This window comes from Paralichthys olivaceus, chromosome 4, assembly GCF_024713975.1.
Source record: "Paralichthys olivaceus isolate ysfri-2021 chromosome 4, ASM2471397v2, whole genome shotgun sequence".
Lineage (NCBI taxonomy): Eukaryota > Metazoa > Chordata > Actinopteri > Pleuronectiformes > Paralichthyidae > Paralichthys > Paralichthys olivaceus.
Window position 1 is genome coordinate 16159248 of NC_091096.1, and position 20951 is coordinate 16180198.

General features: G+C 42.3%; 1 protein-coding gene across 5 annotated transcripts in view; it reads right to left on the minus strand.

Moving 5' to 3' along the window:
* arb2a (ARB2 cotranscriptional regulator A) overlaps window positions 1–20951 on the minus strand; it is a 150384-nt gene that overhangs the window by 120382 nt on the left and 9051 nt on the right. For all 5 annotated transcript variants that reach the window (XM_069523913.1, XM_069523914.1, XM_069523916.1 and 2 more), the window contains exons 5-6: window positions 10365–10430; window positions 8763–8954 (exon numbers count right to left, since the gene is read on the minus strand). In XM_069523913.1, coding sequence (XP_069380014.1) covers window positions 8763–8954; window positions 10365–10430 — 258 coding nt within the window. The remainder of the gene's footprint in view (window positions 1–8762; window positions 8955–10364; window positions 10431–20951) is intronic.

Below are 20951 nucleotides of genomic sequence, written 5' to 3' on the forward strand. Positions count from 1 at the left end.
TCTGGAAGAGAGACTAAACAAGACCTTCCCATTGGGACGTACACACACAGCCTGCAGCTGCAAATGACCTACTACCCACCTCTCACACACACACACACACACACACACACACACACACACACACACACACACACACACACACACACACATAGAGACAAAGCCTTTTTGATGGTATAATGTGTTGATTCCAAAAAAACCATCAAGTCAATTATCACACGTGGGTTAATAATTGTACCCTCCCAAATAATCTTTCACAATTACATCAAAGTCTTCCTCTTTTATGCTCTTTTGATTTTCATCCTGTTGTTCTTCCCTTCTTCTCAGCCCCCAAGCAACATGGCATTATGAGCAGCCTGGAAAATGACACAACATACTCTCGACACTGTACATATATATACACAAGCTACAGCGTGTTTCCAGAAGTCAAAATCCCACTCATTTTCTAAATTGAGATTTTGATTATCAGCCATAATATTGTAACCATCCGTGGTAGATTTACCACCAGCTGTCACTGTTACACTCTATATAGTTTATACAGTATGTGTAGAGATATTAATATAATGTATATCCACGCAGAAAATACATTTTGTTTTTCCCTCTGAGTGTTTGTAAACCACTGGGACAAACTACTACACCTAAATGTGTTTTATTAAACCACGGCACCCAGTGACAGAACAACCTTTCAAACTCAGAATGTCATAATGAATATCTAACATCCACATCTGTTTACTGTGACAAATGTGTGATGAAATGTTATTGAAAAAACACAAAAACTGGAAACAAATCTTGCCACATCCCCTGGCCAGTTTTCATGGCACCCCGCGGTTCTACACCAGCCACTTTGGAAACAACTGATCTGAAATGCAATGTTTAAAGTCACACTATTTAAATTGGATTACTTTTAAAGGAGCAATCCTCTAAAGCAATTTGCATGTGCTATGTGTGTAAATCCAGGGGCACGCTGTACAAAATAAATAATCTCTGCAAAGGAAAAAGAAATTGCCAGACTTAATTTACTGTAACTCCGATAGTGTTAAAATCAACACTTCCTGTGTTTATATAGGCCAATCAACACTTATCAACACCACCGAATCTGCTGTGCTCTTCACTTGAACCTCTGATCTTAGCCCAAATATGAAATGTCAAAACGCACGCTCCCACTTTACGCGCTTGCGTGAATAATGTATCAGGCAGATTTGAGCTGGATGAAAATTACAGATGCCAGTGGTAATTACAATAAAGCCGGGACCTCCCAAAAGAACATCCTTTTAAAAGAGGTTCAAATATTTAATGGGAAGAAACATGTCCCACACTAATGACATATATAAATAATGATTAAAAACTTAACAAGTGATATGACCGACAGTGTGTTTAGTAAATACTTCAAACCTTTAGTAAACTGTCAGTTTCTTATTCATCAGCGTCTTGTGAAACAATAGTCAGTGTGTTTTCCAAAAGGAAGCCTGAGGATGAACATGTCTTCTTCATATCATTCTCGGACCAACAAATAAAGGCTCCCTGCCAAGAGAAACTCAATGAGACCACAATCAATACACTGCTACACACACACACACACAAAAAAACACTACATGGATAGCAGATGATGTACGATTACCTGGAGCACATAACAATCAGCTGCATGCTCATACAGTATGCACACACACTGCATGTATATATACACGCACACACGCACACACACACACAGATCAGTGCACACTGAAAGACACTCAATATGCAAATGTTTTTTTACAACAGGGACAGTCCTCCATTGTTCATGTGGTTGGAGGGGGGGCAGATAGATAGATAAATAGGTCTCTAGATATCTACCTTGGACCTCAGTTGATGAGATTTCACATACAGCAGCAGCACTGCTGTTAGGACAGGGAATACCACCACAAAATAATGTTTTCTCTCCCTCTGATCAATTTTTAATTTGGCCTATACAGCCGAGCCCTTGGCGGGACTGGCCCCGGTAATTATGGTAGGTTATTGACAGCTGCCTTCCCATGGGAGGCTATTTAAAAGAGGTTTAACCCCAGAGCAAGTCCAGGCCCCACACCTGCCTTTGAAGGTGTCAAGTGCATTGATCTGTGCTCCGGGATGTGCTGGGACCCACCTGGAGGGGTGTGTGTGTGTGTGTGTGTGTGTGTGTGTGTGTGTGTGTGTGTTGCTTGCAGGGCTACTATTACAAGGCCATGGCTAGGCAGAGAATCTTTTGACCCTTACACATATACACACACATGCTACGCACGCACGCACACGCACACGCACGCACACACACACACACACACACACACACAATCCTCTGGCTAAACCTGGCTAGCTGGATAGAATGATATGTGTCTGACTTCTGTAGCCACCTGATGCCCCAAGATAGATTGAGCACACACTGCACATACAATGTTATCGCTGGGACACACACTCATGTGCACACGCACACAAACACAGGTTAACTCACAGCTCGGGGGGAATTAGACGAACTAATGAGAAAGGAGGAGGAGGAAGAATGGTGATTGGAGAGACAGAAAGAGGAGGGAGAGAGAGAAATCTAACAGCACGGCCACGCAACACAACACAACACAGGAGGATGCCAGGGTGTGAAGTGAGAGTGTGAGGCCGATGTTGAACAAGACATCATCCAGCTCCAAGAAAAAAAAGGGGGGATGAGGGGAAGAGGTGGGGGAGGCATGACAGAAATTAAAAGAGGATTTCTGTGTTTGAGATTGTCTGCCCCGCTGCCCCCTTTCAGCCTCCCATTGAAATTCTGGGCAGATACAAACCCCTAGGCTTTTGACACACTTTTGAAAATACCACTCCCCCTCTTTCTTTCCAGTGGGTCTCCAGTGTCGAGCCTGACTCACCATCGAGAGAGAGAGAGAGAGAAAGAGAGGTGGAGAGAAGGTGGGTGAAAAAGAAGGGAGGTTTAGATCTGTGTCTTTAATAGCAATTTATAAATTAGATTAAGTCATTCTTGAGGAAAGTGTAACACTTTTTGAGGGGTTGTGTGTGTATGTGTTTACATCCACATTTACTATCTAATAAAATAATAAAATGCACTAAAATATGCCTGATGTTTTTTTAATCAAGATCCATGAATTCTTCATGGGAAATCAAGGAATTTGTTGACAAAATGCTCACAATGTTAAAGAAAGTGAAAAAAAACCTGGGTCCAAACCAAAATTTAAAGAGTTCGTCATCTGGTCGTGTCCCACCCCTCCACAAAGTTGCATGGCAAGTAAATGAGTTTTTTTCAATCCCAGATTAACACAAGACTTGTGGAGGAAAACTTTTCTAAGAGTAGCAAGTTGCCTACAAAACCGACAGATGACGACAGCAGGAGAAATCAAAAGGAAATATAAAGGAGTGGTGTAAAGTAAATGAAAAGCGACACTGGAGAACATCGGCTTCTTGGCCTGATAAGTGGCACAGGAGAGCTACGGCTTCACAGCAGCATTCAAGTGTTTTCTCTCAGTTTGGCCACAGACTTGTTGAAAGTCCTTCTCTTACTCCAACAGCTACTATAACTAATGATCCCACCTTTCAATATTCCCTCCCTCCTCAATTATTCTGACTGTAAACCACAATCTACTATTCTCCCCCCTCCAATCCCTAAAGCACCCACCCTCCACCTCCACCGTCTCAGTCTCAGGATGCAGAGCAGTGACAGGGCCAGAAGGTAATGATACAGCTGCCATGATGCAACAAGCAGACCTGTCGACTGTCAGGAATTGAAATCATGAAGGAATAAGCTGTCATTAAGAGGCCCTCTCCCAGTAGTGGAGCTGTCAGAAGCCTGCCTTCTGCCTACACTCTCTCTATACTCCCGTCTGTCCTCTGCCAGTCCCACCCCATTTGCAGTCACTCCCTAGTCCTCCTCTCATTTCTCTCTTCCTGCTTCAATCCCACTCTCCACTCCTCTCCATCTCTCCTCTTCTGTCCTCTTCCAACCAATCATAATCCTTCTCCCTCTCTGCACCCACTACCCAATACCCCGCTCCCCCCATCTCAGATTCCTCTTTTCCTTCTCTTCTCCCCTCTCACTGGTGGTTGCTTGAGAAACCTCCTCTCACCTGTCATTTTACCTCTAGGCTATGGGAATAGCACAACTTCCATGTGCACACACACACACACACACACACACACACACACACACACACACACGTATGCACATCAAGACAACATGCATGAGACCTGTGGACAAAGCACTAAGATTTCCCTCAACTTGGTGTTACTACACTGTGCTAAACGCCACAATCATACCCTTTGCCCGATGTGATGCATTTGATGTTAGGTGTGTATATATTACAGACTTTATTTTTAAAGCTAGGGATGTAACGCAGAGAAAAGCTAGGGAGAGCTGGCTACACTTCAGAAAATTTGCAGAAGATACATCCCACCCCCTCCCATCGGCCCCCTCGTCAAAGCTACGCTCCAAAAACTAATGAACATGCACTGCCTAAAAACTTCTAGAAGCCAACTTTTCCGTGGCTCGCTCACTATCTACTGGCTATTGTCTCTGCTTCAGCTGTGTATGTCTTCCCGCCTGGAGACTCCGGTCATGTAAAGTGAGAGCACAGACAGGATATGCACAGGCATGGAGTTCAGCTAGTGAGAGACAGATACCCAGCCAATCATTTCATTATGTCACAGTCCAAATGAAATTATTGGTCATGTTTTTTATAGACCTACAAGGGCCACAGAAAACAGGTTTTTTATTTTCTTTTTTTTCAGACAACTTTAATTATTGATGTCTATCAGATCCATAAGAGGATTTTAACAAATAAGATAAAATGTAAGTATTTCAGAAAAAACTTACAAACCCCACCTTAAACATATGGGTCCAAAAGTTTGAAGTCCCCTAAAAGTCTCCCCTTCAGGTAATTGGGAAAGTAGAACCTGTTTTTCAATGCTACTTATGAGATAACTCCATCATAATGCCCAGGGCCAAACTGGCAGCGGTTGTGCTGCAGAACAGCTGCGTGTCGCGGATGTCAGTTGTTCACACCAGCCGTGGTTCAGCTGCAGAGCTGCTACTGCCAGCGCTATGTTTTTACATAAGGTTTGCCTTGAAAAAGGCCATGTGAGAATCTATAGAAGAACCGTGGCTGAACTGCAGCCAGTGTGGTAGCTCTAATCTGTTAACATGGGCACAGAAATGAATAGCAGGCCGGTCCCCAGCGCAACTGCAGCCGGTGTGGCCCGGGCGTGAGATTGTGGTGTAGGTGTAGACAGGAACGTGGTGGATACAGGCGGCAGAAACAGGTGAGGGATGTACATCGTCAGTAAGAGACAGGCTGCCCAGAGATTCACCCGAGAACGTGACTGTGTGAGTGGGTGTTGATGTGTGTTGTGTGAAAGGCCTGATTAGCTAGTACAATCAGATATTTTTCCCACAATCCCCCTGATTAGCAGCAGTGATCCCGCTGGAAGAGAGGAAAGGCTGACTCAAGCCTTTAAAGAACATGGCTAAGAACCTTTAGAGCCCACACACCATAGACTAACACCACATGCACACACACACACGACAGATGTACATTTGCACTGAGTCAAATGATCTGTTGTGTGAGTGTGTTTGTCTTGCAAAGCCACAAGCGCCCACCATATTTCCCCGATTGCACTCCAGTTGACCCTTTGCTTCAGGCTTTGAATTTCTAAACAAGTTCCTGTGAGTAACTTCACATGAGCTGCACTTGGGGGAAAAAAAGGAAAACATTTTACCCAAGACTGCACTTGAATCAATTTGTAAATCAAAAATGTTGCTTTTATATAGAATCTGAATGTTGGAATGGCTCATTTACAAAAGTTCTCACACTTAACCTTGAAGAATCATATCGATGACAGTTTGGTTAATGGACTTTTCCACTTTTTGTCTCACATTGCAGTATGTCAACACTGTAAATCAGTATATTACAGCAAGTGGTTATTCTTCTTTTTGGTTAATCAACCTCCTCCTCAGTTAGTCATGAATTGCTTTGGTCAAGTCATTGTAAAGTTTGAATTGTAATTCAACTGTGGCTTATATGTGTAGGTGGAGAGAGACAGACAGTGATGCCACATAGTTTCCTGTTGAGTGGTTTCTACACTAGTTCCATGAAATGAAACTGCCTTGTGGTAAAGATTTCAGAACACAGATGCGGTTGGCTGTACAACCACAATAACAACAATGGTGTCTCTGCTTGCTTCCTCTCACAAGGTACAGCGGAGGACATGTCACCAAGTTTTCACCTCATCTAGCCGTCACCAATTCTGCTGCACATCTCTTCTTACAAGAAGAAACATGCTGGGAGTCAGCAAGCCACTTGACAGAAGAGTCAGGCACTCCTTACAAACACTGAAATACATTTAAATATATGAATCCCTACTAAAATACCTGTATGCATGTTCGTCTTTTGTGCTGTTTAATAGACAGAAAGCAGTATCTTTAAATAGTGACATAGAATGTATCTGTCTGAGTGAGTAACTTGTAGTTTTTAAATATTGGATACATTAATGAGGGTAAATGAATAAAAGAAGTAAAACATTGCATCAAAGTAAAAAACTACAAGAAACATACAGCATTCGAATGTCAGCCAGAATAACTGCCCTTGCAGGTGGGTTCAGAAATAATCAATGTGACACGCACTTGAGACACATCATGACGTCGTAACAAAACCACTTCCATGTTTGGTACAGTGTGTTTTGTCAACTCGGTGATGTTGACCTGTAGGAGCACAGCTCACAGAGTTGCACCAGAAGATATCAAACATGACAAAGCCAATGAGGAATGATTAAGTCAGTGTCGCAAGATGGAACTGTGGAACAGAGACTTTTCAGATCACAAAGTTTTTTTTGTTTTTACATACATTTCCCCCAGAAGTCAGTTGCAAGCACTTTTTTTTCCTGGTGAATTCAAACAAGATGTAAAAGACTACAAACTGTGATTGTTCAGGGAGCAACGTGCAGCATATCATGTCTCTCAGCCCCAGAACAGCTACAACAACACCTACATTTCAATTTGAAGTCATGTGTTGTTCCTCTCAAGCATTTTCCATTTTATAATACCACACTGAAGAACTATAATGGCTACTGCTGATGAATGTGCAGCATCATCCTCGGGACATCACTGATTAGTTGCTCCCTCTATGCCTGAAGGGAAACTAATCCTTAAAACCGTCTGATACAAACACAAGCAAAAGCTCAACACCTCTCTGCAGATGTTAGAGTAGCTGTAACTCACACGCACACCAGACATCCACACCAATTACATGCTATGACATAACAAACCACAAACATGCCCGTAATAGCTGGAGACAGGATGAATTGACTGTAAACGTCTGCGCTCGTCTTTCCGGCGAACACAGGGTACAAGGCCTGTGTGTGGTAAATGCCTGGATGATGATTTGTCAGTGTGTAAGAACACGGTTTCTTGTTTACGATGATGAATGAGCAGCACTTCCTCTACACACACCAGGTTCTCTATATCTAAGCTGTCACTTGGGCTCTCCGCAACACAACTGTAATGCCAGCAAGGGTGACGGTGGAAGAGTTTCGAGGGGAACCTGAATCATCCGACAGCACGAGCACGAACCCGCGCACGCACAATCCAAACGTCTCCTGTTGTACTCGGCAGGCGGGGACTTTACACAGCACTGAAAGTCTTTATGGCATTCTGATTGACGAAAAGAGGGAACGAGGGGGAGAGGGAGAGCAGGATCTCCCCTAAGTCAATTTGAACAGCAGGCTGATGAAATTACACAGGTAGTCATGGCCACATTGACAAATGAGGGGAGAGATGGGGATGAAAAGAATGAGACAGTCAGAGGCACCTTTTCGCTTGCTGACGCACATGTGTATACACGTGTGTGAGCATAGTGTCGGGACAGAAAAACAAATTTATATTTTATATTACATTATCACCTTCTCTTTCTAAACTCAGTCACCCATGAATACACAGGACTACATGGGAATCATGCATCATAGATACGTAGGCATGGATGTTTTCTTCTGCAATTAATGTTGAGGAATATGCTTCATTTCATAAACAAGACAAAACGGCACTGTACCCTTACATGTAAAGTGATAAACTCTATACTTAGACCGGCGGAGGAATGAGGTTTGTTTTTTAAACAAAAACTACAGAACGGATTTCCACAAAACTTGGTGGAAGGATGGGACATGGGCGAAGAAAGAAGCCATTCGATTTTGGCACAGATTTGGAAAAAGGTGGACACAGAAATATTTTACACTTAGATACATAAGCTGTTCAGTATCATATAATTTATCACATGACCATGGAAACATTTCCTTTACACTGAAGTTAAACTGACTTGAGTTGATGAGTCAGAAAATCAGTTTGAAAGCACAGGGACACTAACAAATACCCACAATCCCAATCAAAACTCCCAGAACACAAAATACCGCAATACCCTGTATCTGACTGTGCCACAACTGCTTCCAAAGCCTCAAATATTCAGGGCTGCCCTTTAAATAAACTATGTGCATTACACTTGTCACACCAATATCCCCACAGACCAACCACCATTCCCGCTGTGGTCATGGTGGTAACACTATGTGGTGACTTTTTCCACTCAGAGAAACACACAACCTCACATACCAGTAATGTGTCACGGTATATACTCTTTGCAAAGGAACAAACAGTATAAGAAAATGTTCAGTGTCCTCAGTGCACCCAGTCAGAGAACATGAAAACGGGACATCTGGAATCAAACATCAGAAAACGAGTTCAACAGAGTAGCTTGAACTTCTTTTGTAGTTTGTCCTACCTCCATGGCTCTGGTGATGAAGGGAATCTGTGTCCCTGAGTCCAGGTCCTGGTTGATGATTAGTCTACGGGCCCACTGACCGGCCCGCACTACGCCGCTGCCCTGAATCAACACCAGCAGCTTGGACGGGTTGGACAAGGCATCTGGGCTCAGGTAGATAAAACTGGTGGGTTCATCGTCCGTGGCATCCACCTAAATGTCCAGGACAACATTAGTTACCATGTGTTGCTGACATTTATGTCAATCAAAATAAGCCTTTACTCCATTTCTACAGGAGCAAATAAAAATATGATAAAATAATAAATCATAAATATCTCACTTTATAATTAGAGCTATAATTTCTGTTGATTTAAATAATCATCTGAAAATCTTTTTCTTTAAAAAGAAACAGTCCACTCCACTGAGGCCTTTGTAATTTACAAAACTTTTATGCATCAATGGGAATCATCAATTATCATGATCAGAAAACAGCCTTTGTGCGATTAAAACTGAGGGACAAAGTTACAAAGACGGAGGGAGAGCTTTAGTATATTTGTGTGTGTGCATGCACTCCGTCCACCTCCCATGAGTCTTTGCATCCCTACCAAGTATGCCTGGAAGAATCTCTAAGGAGACAAACACTGTCCATAAAAGCCACGGGTGGCAGCTGCACGAACTTAATCCAAGCAGACAAAGACAGCCGAGTGGGGGAGAAAATCTTACCCTTTATTCTCTTGTGCTCCTTCATTCTCTCTCCCTATACTTGGCTGCGGTTAATCTTCTTAAAATCTGTGGTCACAAGTTCAATGCCGTGCAGGTGGACGGACCCACCGCTAACACACAAATACACGCACACAAATGCCATATACTCGCAGGCGGGTGGGCAGCAGAAAGGCAGAACTGAGCAATTTTCCAGAGGAATAATGAGATAAATAGGGCAGGCAGATAAACCAGTAAAAGTGTATGGGGGCTAATGAAAGCCGCTGAGTCCCTAGCTAAGTGATTTATGGACACTGTTAGCGCAGGAGCTAACTCTGCTGCGCTTCTAAACACCAGTGCTGCTTTACATCCCTGTAAACGCAGCCTGAAAAATGATCACAACTTTTATGAACAGAAAAAAAAGGAGCAGGGATGGAAGGGAGGCAAAAAGAGACAAAAATGCTTCCAGCAACAAATAAAAGGGATCAAGTGTGTGCTCTGAGCCGGGATGAGCTGGGCAAAGAATAACTCTGTGATGGCTGAGAAAGTCCCCTTCCGTGCAAATGAATGCAAAACAGATTAAGCATCAGCATGCTGTGCCTCTGCGCCTTTGAAATGACACGTCACAATACAGTTAATTTGTTGAGGAGACACTTTTGCACAAAGGATGTGAGCAGAGGAGGGGGGGGTAAAAAAGAAAGAGGGAGATATAAAGGAAAAGACAAAGACTGATCGAGAAATGAGAAGAGCTGACTCCTTGCAAACCCCTTTTCTTAATTTTTTTTTTTTTTAAACAGGGGACTCAATATAATCACACTCTGAAGCCGAAGCATTTACGTCAATTTTCATATATAATACTCCCTTTAATCTTCAAGGGCGTAAATGAAAGAGGAAAATGCCTCTTTTCAAACTCAGGGTACTTACTGGCAGGAATGCTTTAGTCATGTTGCACTTTTTCTCCAACAGCTCGTAAACATACTGAGTGATTATCTAGAGAGAGAGAGAAAAAGACAGAGAACACACACACCTAGTCAGACATTACACTGATAATACAATTAATGTTTTTATATCGCTGCTGATACAAATCCATCCAACAAAAGCTTTGTGTGTGTGAACAAGTAATAGCAACCACTGTCATGCTTGCAAACAGAATAAAAATATACTATTCAAAACCCTGGTGTGCCCTCTGGTCTGTGTGTATGCATGTGTACATGAGCTACTTGAAAGGGTCCAGATTGTGCCGTGTGTCTGTGTGTGCGTGTGTGTGTGTGTGTGTGTGTGTGTGTGTGTGTGTGTGTGTGTGTGTGTGTGCATCACAGTGCAGTGTGAGCATTGAGGTTGTAAGTGCCAGGAGAGGAAATCTCCTGTACAAGCGAAGGGCTGATGTAAGTTATGTTTATCCCCGCAGCCACAGCACTAAAGAACCTTGTATACCGAGTCATTCCAACCCCGGGCCAAGCCTTTCATGGTTCAGTGACATTAACAACTCTCTTTTCCATTTTCCTTATTTCTTTTTTTCTTTCCTTCTTTTCTCCTCCCCGCGTCCTTCTCAGCTGAGAACAGAGAGAAGCACTTTGTGAAACAGATTTAGATTTGTGATCAGTTGTGAGAGAAAGCCAGAGGAGTTAAAGAGTGATAACAGATGACAGGACACATGGCCACTGGCGACGAGCTGTGCTGGCGCCATTGTTGCTGTAATAATGTTTCCCAAACACGTACAATGACAGAGTCTGTGTCCTGTACATGTCGCGACAATACAATGTCGGGTGGATGGACCACAGGGGGACATGAGCAACATGTTGTCGTGCTCTGCTGTGAAGTCTCACTGTGTTTGGCTTTTGAAGCATCAGACGCACCAAATCAGGAAACTAAAGGCCAGCGGTGGCGCCACAGCTACAGAGCGTGTCCGAGCCCCAGTCACGCTCTCTAGCCAGAGACCAACCAACTTGCTGAACCCAAAAAACAAACAAGGATCAACCAGGGACTGTCATCTCTTACACCACAGAGCTGGATGATGATCAGATCTCAATGTGTTTAAAAGTGTAAAACTCTATTGACAATTAATAACAGGTAAAAAGATATCTACCCACTAAATTTAATAGGCCTGGTTAATTACAAACATCTGCACAAAAATAAAAATGAAATACTGCCCTGCGGTTGTACACTTCCCCCAACCAGTGCCGTTTCAGTCTATTTATTTTTTTCCAGTCACATATGAGGTCAACAAGATTTTAGACCACTGATATCTAATCAATTCAATCTTTGAGTTTAACAATTTTTTTGCCACATTGTAAAAGATTCCTTTGAGATAACATGTTCACAAAAAAAGGGTTTGTGACGTCATAGTGACCTTGACCAGGTCATCTTTGAGTCTTAATGAATGCTTGTACCAGATGTAATGAGTTCCACATGTTCCTGAGAGTTTACAAAGGCATGAGGTCACCATGACCTTGATCTCTGAAAAACCAAAAATCGGTTCATCTTTGAGTCAAAGTTTAATTTTGTACCAAATTTTAAGAAATTCCTTCCTGAGATGTTGCATTCACAAAACCATTATTGGGTTTTGTAAGGTTACAGTGACTTTGACATTTGACCACCAAAATCTGCTCAGCTTGTCCTTGAGTCAAACTGAACGTTCCGAAATCCCGAAAGGTGTTTTTGGCAAAGGTTCACAAGACTAGGACGGACAATCCGAAAATATATTGCCTGTCGTCCTTGCATAAAAAGTGCAATGTTCGTGACAGATTTCTTCAATATAAATACACACAATGAAAACATTTTCCAAAATGATTCTTAATTTCTGCAGACATTCTTATGTCACTTCTGTATTATTGAGGCAAGGAAAAAAAACTCTACCCTCTCTGCTTACATGTATACTACAACAGTTAAAATGGAAGTACCAAAAAGTTAAAACATCTGATGGATTGGGAGAAGTCGACCGAAATACATATTGATGTTATTCATATCCCAAATTACATGCTCCAAATTAAATTTTTTGCTTTCTGTTTTGGTAAATTGCTTCAATTAGAGAATATTACTGCTTTCAAAACTTAAAGGTGGAAGACCATTACCCACATAAATGATTTATCACACAGACAATTTCAACTTTGAATCTCTCAGAATAATGCTAGAAACTAAATGCTAACTTTATTTACTGCATAGAGAACAACATGCAAGAATAACATTACACACCAGACATAGACAGTATTATCGTTATGACAACCAATCAATGGCCAGCAGACGGAGCAAATGAGATGATCGATTCTACCATTTGACCCTGGAAAGAGGAGGAGGTGGGGTAGAGGAGCTAAGACAATCCCACCACACCCAAACACACCCTGCCTCCAATAGCTAATTCACTAAAATGTCAGCCAGTCTGATGAAGACTAAAATGATTTTGGGTCTCAGAATGCTAGTGTTTAATAACATCAATAAGCCTCACAGGAAATTTCATTTGCACTACGTTATTTGTTCAGTGCCTCAGGTGGCTCGAGAACCATCTGATATAGAATAAGGAGAGAGACTAATGGGGAACAAGAGAGGAGCGAAAAACTGGAAAGAATGCAAGAGTTTCTGTGTGAAAATTCATTTCCACCGATAAAAGGATGCTGCAGATCATGAGTAAGAATCTAATATCCGAGAGTATAGGTATATGGCTATGTGAGCATCTGTATGTTTTAGCTCATCATGTTAACGGCAGCCACTTGACCTTTTCTTCTCAGCATACAAGATTCAAAAACTAAGAGTTAAAAAAGGGACAGTGGAAATATTTCGATAGAGAGAAATCTAATTTTTGTTTTTAGAATCAGTATTATAGAGTCAGAGCAGAGACATAACAAAGAGACATGTCCTGACGCACACAAACAGCCAACCTCCTTCTGTGTGGGCCTCTGAGGACTACGTCTCAACAGCTGATGAGCACAATAAGAAAGCCCCTTTGTCACCTAATTATCAATGTGTTGCTTGCGTTTTAATGAAATTCCAGGAACTCTGAGAGCCTGCATTGTCGGCATCGGCCGAAAGGAGTAGCATGAGGGGTGGGTTTGGCAAAAAATATTAAGCCGGTCAAATAGTGAAAGGAACAGAAGTGAGAGAGACAAATGCAAAAGGATAAAAGAAGATAAAAGCATCTAAACTGATTCAAGCAGAAGCACAAAAATCCATATCCACAACAAATTTATTTACATGATACAAAAAAAATTACTTCAGTGCTCAATAGGGTTGAGGTTGGCTGACACACTTTGTCACTGTGGCCTCTTCACCTTGTTCTTCCTTACGAGTGCCTGAGTGACTTTGGAAGAATTTTGGGTCATTGTCATGTTGAAGTGCCACTAAACACCTTCCCTTTCAAAAACCTACACATTCATGATGCTGCTACTACCCTAGTTCACTGTGGGGACCATGCACTTCTCACTGTACCCCCCCCCCACCCTGAGACAACATACATTTTGGACACTATCAGATCCAAGAAGATTAACTTTGGTCTCATCAGATCAGAGCGTGGATTCCCAAAAGTCTTCGCCTTTGACAGCGTAGCTTTAGCAAAGGCTTAACAGGCTTTCTTGTGCTTTTGCTTCAGCTGTGGCTTCCTGTGTAGACGACGACCGTGCATTCAACTTCTGTGTGCATCTTCTAGTGCATCTTATTGTGTGAGATGAAACAGACACTCCGCTTTGGCTTTCCACAGCTTTTGCCAGCTCTGAGGGACTTGCATGCACTTTATTTTAGCAAAACTGAGACTTACAGGAGAGATCTGGATAATTCCCATCATTTATAATTCATATATCACTTTTGCTAATGTATTTTGACTTAATAAAAATTATTTGCTAATCCTATTGTACCCTTGCCCTTTGCTGTTCAATTAAATAGTACTCTTTCTCAAGTCTCTAGACAATTTTAGCCCATGTGGTGCCATTGTTGTCAGCAACAACAATGGCACCACATGGGTTCAAGTCTGAGAGAGATTCAATGTGTTAAGTACCACTGTAATTGTCGACCTATCACACCTGTTTAACTGTGATGGTTAAGCAGATTAATTTGGTGATCAAGTGAATCTTAAATAAAAGAGAAAAAAGAGAAATTACATAACTTGGAAGGTTGAAAACAGGGTTTATCATGCAAGTACGCCATACTGTACGGTGCCCCCAAATAATAATCGTAATAATAATAATAATACATAAATCAATAAATAATAAAAATCAATTGTGACCTAATTATTTTGACTATTTCACATCAATGCACTAAGGTTTGTGTGATAAAAACTCTTTACTGTAACCAGGTGATCCCTCTGGCAATGCATCCAGGCACATTACACAGCACAGGTCAAAAAGAGGCTCTGCTCCTCTGCTCTTTTCTAATCATTCACACGTTGAACTGATCTTTGTAAAAACTTGCTGAATTCATATTAATGTTCCTGGATAAACGGGGCGTCGCTTCTTCTGCAACAATGAAGTTAAAACACTGCGCTGCGTCATTAACTGCGGGAAGAACTTCTCTCATGCCTGCAGGTGTGTGTGTGTCTGCCCGTCTCAGTCGCTCTTCACACAAATATAAACGATCACATTTATTCAGTAATTAATCGACGGTGTCGGATCATGAATCCGAATCGTTCCGGTCACTTTAACCCTGATGTCCCGGCTGTGTGCATCTCGTGTTGTGCATGGCAGGTGGCCTGCGCACATAAGGTTGGACTTTTTTTGTGTTTAAATGCATGTGTCATAAACTCTTGAGCGAATCAAACAAACACAAAGTAAACTTCAAGTACTGAACATGTCCTAATAGGTACAGGTCAGCAGGAGAATGAGGAGGGAGGGCACGTGGCAGGGTAATACAACTCGGTAATAGGATACCAGCGTAGCAGAAACACTGCTGTCTGTAAATTTATTAAGATGTAATCTGAAATGTAAGATCTTGTGAAAAGCCGGCGCCACAGTCCCCGACTGCATAGTTTCATTCCCAACACCAGCAGAGACCGACACGTAACAATGATCAAGACGACGGGATCATGATGTACCCTCAAACAAAGTTTTCTACATGACCATGAGAGCGATCGTGGGAGAGTCTGAAAAAGAGCTCCTGCATCTGAGGTCATCTGTGGTTTGTTTGTGCAGAGGAAGCATTGTGGTGATGAAGCAAGAAGAGTGGGATCACGGAGGAAGGAAGGGACTTAGAGGAGGGCTCAGAGGGAGGAAAAGAGGGAGGAAAGATGGGAGAGGTGGAGAAGTAATCCCCAGGAGCCAGAGTATCATGCCAGATCCCACTGCGGTGAACAGCTGAAGGAGATGAGAAGCAATGGACAGTATGTGGCTTTTATTAGTGGGTGGGCTGCAGCACCAACTCCAGGCAAACCTCTGGTCATCCCCACAACAATCTCTTCATCAGCACCTTGACTCACACAACAAGCCAAATTCTGCCTGAAGACCATTTTGGCTGCAAGTCAATACTTTTAAACTCCACACCACTGAGACAGAAAGACCTCCCACCTTTAGTGCGCACAAACTGCACATGTGTCAGTTAATGTGTTTGTATCTGTGTTCTCCCACTGATTACAACAGTCACGCCTGGTTTGGCCGACCACACCTGAGGCGATAAGGATATGATACTTCCTGCACACACACACACACACACACACACGCACGCATGTGCACACAAATGGTGGGGAGGAGGAGAGAGCAATGATCTAAAACTATGGTTTTCGAGATGACCATGAAACATGACCAGATGTTTATCAGAGTCGCGGTAAGTTTTATCGAGATTCATTTAAGATCTTTTTGGACCAATTTAACATCAATCTTAGTAAAATATACAACTAATAAATAGTGATAAACATTAAAATAGTCAAATATAAAGTCTGTGTATGTGTCAAAGTTGCTTTAACTGAGAATCAAACATTAAAAGAAAGAATTTAAACATCATCAGAATTCATAATTACAGAGCTGTTTTGAGGCCTTCTGAGGATATGATTTCAAATAATAAGACTTCATACATATATTGGGGCCAATGAAACGACACTGGTTTATCTGTCAAACAGTGTCAAGTCATGTGCACAAATATACTCAAGTGAGCAGTGCATGTAGCATACACACATATGAGAAACTCATGTACAGACACGCACATCTCTTGTCTCACTAGTCCAGAGCCCTCTCCAAAAGCCACTTAGCCACAGAAACCAGAGAAGAGAAGAGGCATCAAAGCTGTTTATATAATGAAACTGAAAGAGCTGCTCTATGGCGTATCACTGACTGCACCAAGGCAAGCATTCCTTCTCCAGAGAATAGAGGAGAGGAAGAAAAAGGAAGAGGAAAAAAAAGAAGAAAATCCCCCTGAACAATGCAGCACAACAACAGCAGCAACAACAGCGAAGCGTACTCGGAGACAGACGGCAAAAATGAGAGACAGCACGAGGTAATAGAAAGGTTGTTTATTTTAGGCCGAACTCTTGTAGCAACAAAGAGAGGTATTAAAATAGGGCCTATTGTTGTGAGTTTGTGATCTGTCAGTCCACATGGGAAACAAAGAGAGGGACAGAGACTGGTGTAGTTCCCATGAGGTCTCTGTCATTCTTCTGTCGGAGGAGTGAGGGCTCTCCAGGGAAGAGAAAGTTCTCCGACTGACAGACGGACTGTTTACACTTAGCGTAGATATCCTTCTCTCTCGCTCCCTCCTCTGCCCTCCCTGCACTACTCATCCTAATGGCATCGTAATGACCTCCTCAGGTGTTAACTGAGAAGCCGGCAGAGGGCTAATTCAAAGTAAAGTACTGTATGCCACAGTGGGTGCCGGCGGTAGTGACAGATGCCAGTGCTGTAACTACCAGCCCTCCTGTCTTCTCTCTAATACACCGCCCTGCACCCCCCTCCCATCGCTGTCCAATTCCCTTCTCTTTCATCAACTCTAATCCACCTCACTTACACCCTGCAACCATTTTTGTCTGACTGTGTCTGTTTCCTCCTCCCTGCTCTCAGCAGAAGCAACAGCAGCGGTGTTTAAGTGTTTTGGGAATGGAGACGTGATGGTAGTCAGTGAATCAGGGCAGACAGCTGTCATTTATAGTCTGTCTTTAGAGACATCCCATTAGCTTTCCAACAAAATGGTCCACGGCTGGTATGGGGCCTCCTGGTGCTTTATGTACAGTACGAGGGCCTGTCTCTATGGCTCCCATTGTGGAGTTGACGCAACATTTCATGACTGTGCCGTGACTTTTTATTCATAGCACTTTGTCAACCAAAATAATGTATTCTTCAATCCCTTGTAGGTTAATGTTGTTTATTTAAAGGGCTGAACATACTATCTGCTTTCTGAAACAGCGTTGTCAAAAACAGTGACTATGAGGCTGTAGAATGTCTCGATATACCATTTTCCAAAGCAACTACAACTACATGTCTTTTTTGTTTACACTCATGTCAGCAGGGTAGACGAAAGATCAAGTTGTGTTCACACTTCACTTGACTAATCTACTTCACACAAAATTTGAACATTTGTATTGGAAGCAATGTGTATGATCGAAACTAAACCAAACCGACGATTATATCTCACCCATTTCACTGCATTCATTGTTTCTCAGTTGTTGATAATATAATATATTGTAAAGATATTTAAAATAATATATGACAAATCAGACGCATCACTGTCTAATCAGAATTGTGCTCAAGGGCACTTCAGCAGGGCCTTAAACCGTGGCCAGCTGGTCCCTTATACGACACCACCCAACATCGATAACGTGGAAACAGAGGGAGACAGAAAAAGAAAAAAAGATAACCGAGAGACAGCACAGGGTGTAAGAGAGGGACAGCAGAGAAAGAGAGAGATGAAGAGAGAGAAGGAGTAAGAGAGAGAGAGAGACGGCTTTCTAATTCAGCCATCTGGCTAGTTTTACTTCATTATAATATTCTGACTGTGTGTGTGTGTGTGTGTGTGTGTGTGTGTGTGTGTGTGTGTGTGTGTGTGTGTGTGTGTGTGTGCATGGACAAATTTGTGAGTGCCTTCCATTCCACAGATGCAGGCAGAGCAGAGAAGAATCCTCATTTATTAACAGCTTAATAGAGCTCCATCTGGGCCAGACCCTATGCTTGTGTTCTATCAGAGAGATTCATCACTGAATCACAAGAATTAGACTACAACTGATACCTACACGAGTTGGGGTGACCCTGTTGCACCGAGGAACACCGCACAGATAGCCTACAGTGCAATACAGCTGTAATACAGCCATGACGATGACAAAATGTCACCATACAGTCGTCAGTTTTTTTAGTCTTGGTTTGTGTAATGTTTTCATTTGCACAAGACAAACCATTGTACAAAAGAGGGAAGAGAAAACAATCAGTTAATTCGACTACAAAAACGTACACACTGGGGTTAATGGGAATAACAGAGATCATGTAAAAGAGAGTTTTAAATCTATAGAAGAAAAACATTTTTATATTTAGTTTGAAGACTTCCTATTTCTCCTATAACCACACATGACCTTTCTTGTGCTATTGCCATACCTCCAGACGACACAAGATCACCATGAAGGCATTAAGAAGTGGTTGACTTTGGGTAAAAAGAAGAAAAGATTGATACCACCTCCATAACCGTAACCCCCATAACTGTATTCCAACAATAATTAGGTACTCCCTGAGGACCTTTCAATGATGCTCATAGCAGAGCATATGGTTCTGGTCCTATATGTTTACACTGAGCCAATCAGTCAAGGAGGTTATGGTTTGTCTTGTTGTTTATTTTTAAGATGGATATGAAATTACAGATCCAGTTTGCACCAATTTGGTGAAGAAATGGGCGGTGGACCAGAAAATAACCCATTCAATTTCAAGGAGGTTCCAGTTAAAGGGGGTGTTTCAGGATTTTGTGATTTTCATTATTATTATTAGATCATTTAATTGACAATTTTCTTGATGTAAAGAGTCAGACATAATATGGATTATAGTTGAGGTGTGCACTCTTCTAAGTGCCATTTTAGTTTACTCTTTTACTTTAATCTGTTCTATTCTCTTTTTTAATCTGCATTGTGAACATCTTCAATAAGAGATGTTCTACATTTCAAATAATTATTTTGTACAACACCAAACAGAATAGGTGTTAGTTGATGTATCTAACCTTCTAGTGCCCTTAATTATTTTTTTTAATCTTTTCATTTAAAGACATTAGCTTTAGCAGTTACTATGTTTATGTAAAGTGCAATATGTGCACCATTAAACACACTCTCTCAGTGACTTGCACGTACTTTGTGCTGTGGTATAAGTTTATAACTAATGTTTTTTCCAGGTATTGAACTACAGGCACTTTTTTATGGACATAAATATGGCCAATAATCTCCAAGCACAGGGACCCAGCAGAGCATCTTGGAAATAGCATCTGCAAACCTCCGCAACGTGACATAAATCTAGGAGAACATTTTTGAATTATTTTTTATCGATCAAGATGATGAGTGGAAAATGATTCACTGCTCTTGTGCTCAACCCAAATTTTGTTCCCATCTCTTTCTTTTGCTTTGGAGGCCATCACACCAACATCCTCGTTCTCCCTCTTTGTATCTGTCCCTCCATTCAGACGAAGCTGAAGTGCAAATTGGACATCTGGTGCTGTGATGTGTCTGACAATACAGCCGCCACCCCCCCCACCCCCCTCACACATGTACCGAGACACACAAATGTGCGCGCACACACAAACACACACACACACACACCGAGTCCTCCACACAAAATACAGGACCATGAGGATATAAAGACACTGAGAAGAAGACAGGAGGAGGGAGAGATGGACAGAGGTATGGAGGGAGGGCTGGGGGCGAGGATGGTATGTGAGTGAACATTAGGGGGCAATGATGATGCCACTCTATTCACACACTGCCAGGGGCAAACACATGCACCCACGTCCTTGTGCCATCCCTCACAGCTCTGCCACTGAGTCGTGTCCGGTTCACAGAGCGTCTCAGGGGGCAGGTTGATAGAGGGCACTGGGGTGTGTGGTGGAGCGGTGGTGGCCCATAACAGGCCTGTTTGCATAGAAGCTTATTTTAACTTTAGCCTTGTGACGTCTGACACAGTTTCTCTTCTCGCCTGATGCAGAAATGAATCAGAGGGATGGGAGAACAGGCGAGACACAAACAACAGCATTCAGGAAGAAATGAAAGCGCAAATGGATCCACGTTTGTTGGCAGGACGGATGCAGAAATAATCACGCAGGTATGCCTGTGTGACACGCACTCTTAAACTCGCACATATAGAAGCTGACTAAGCAGTATAACCTAATTTTACAACCAATTGCATACAATTCAGTAGCTGTGTCTATTTATAATGGAGCATATTTCTTACCAGGAAAAAACAATGCATCTGTTCTCACAAAGCTGTATGAGAGCGGTACAGTATTCATTTTCTTGAATCATCTGTGGCCTAAAAACAACAGACAGATAATACTGCTTATTCAGGTAGTGTTCCTCTCTTCTCGGCCAGTTAATCTCCTTCAGCACAACACAGAGGATCTGTTCTCGTTACATGAGCGCACATCAACACT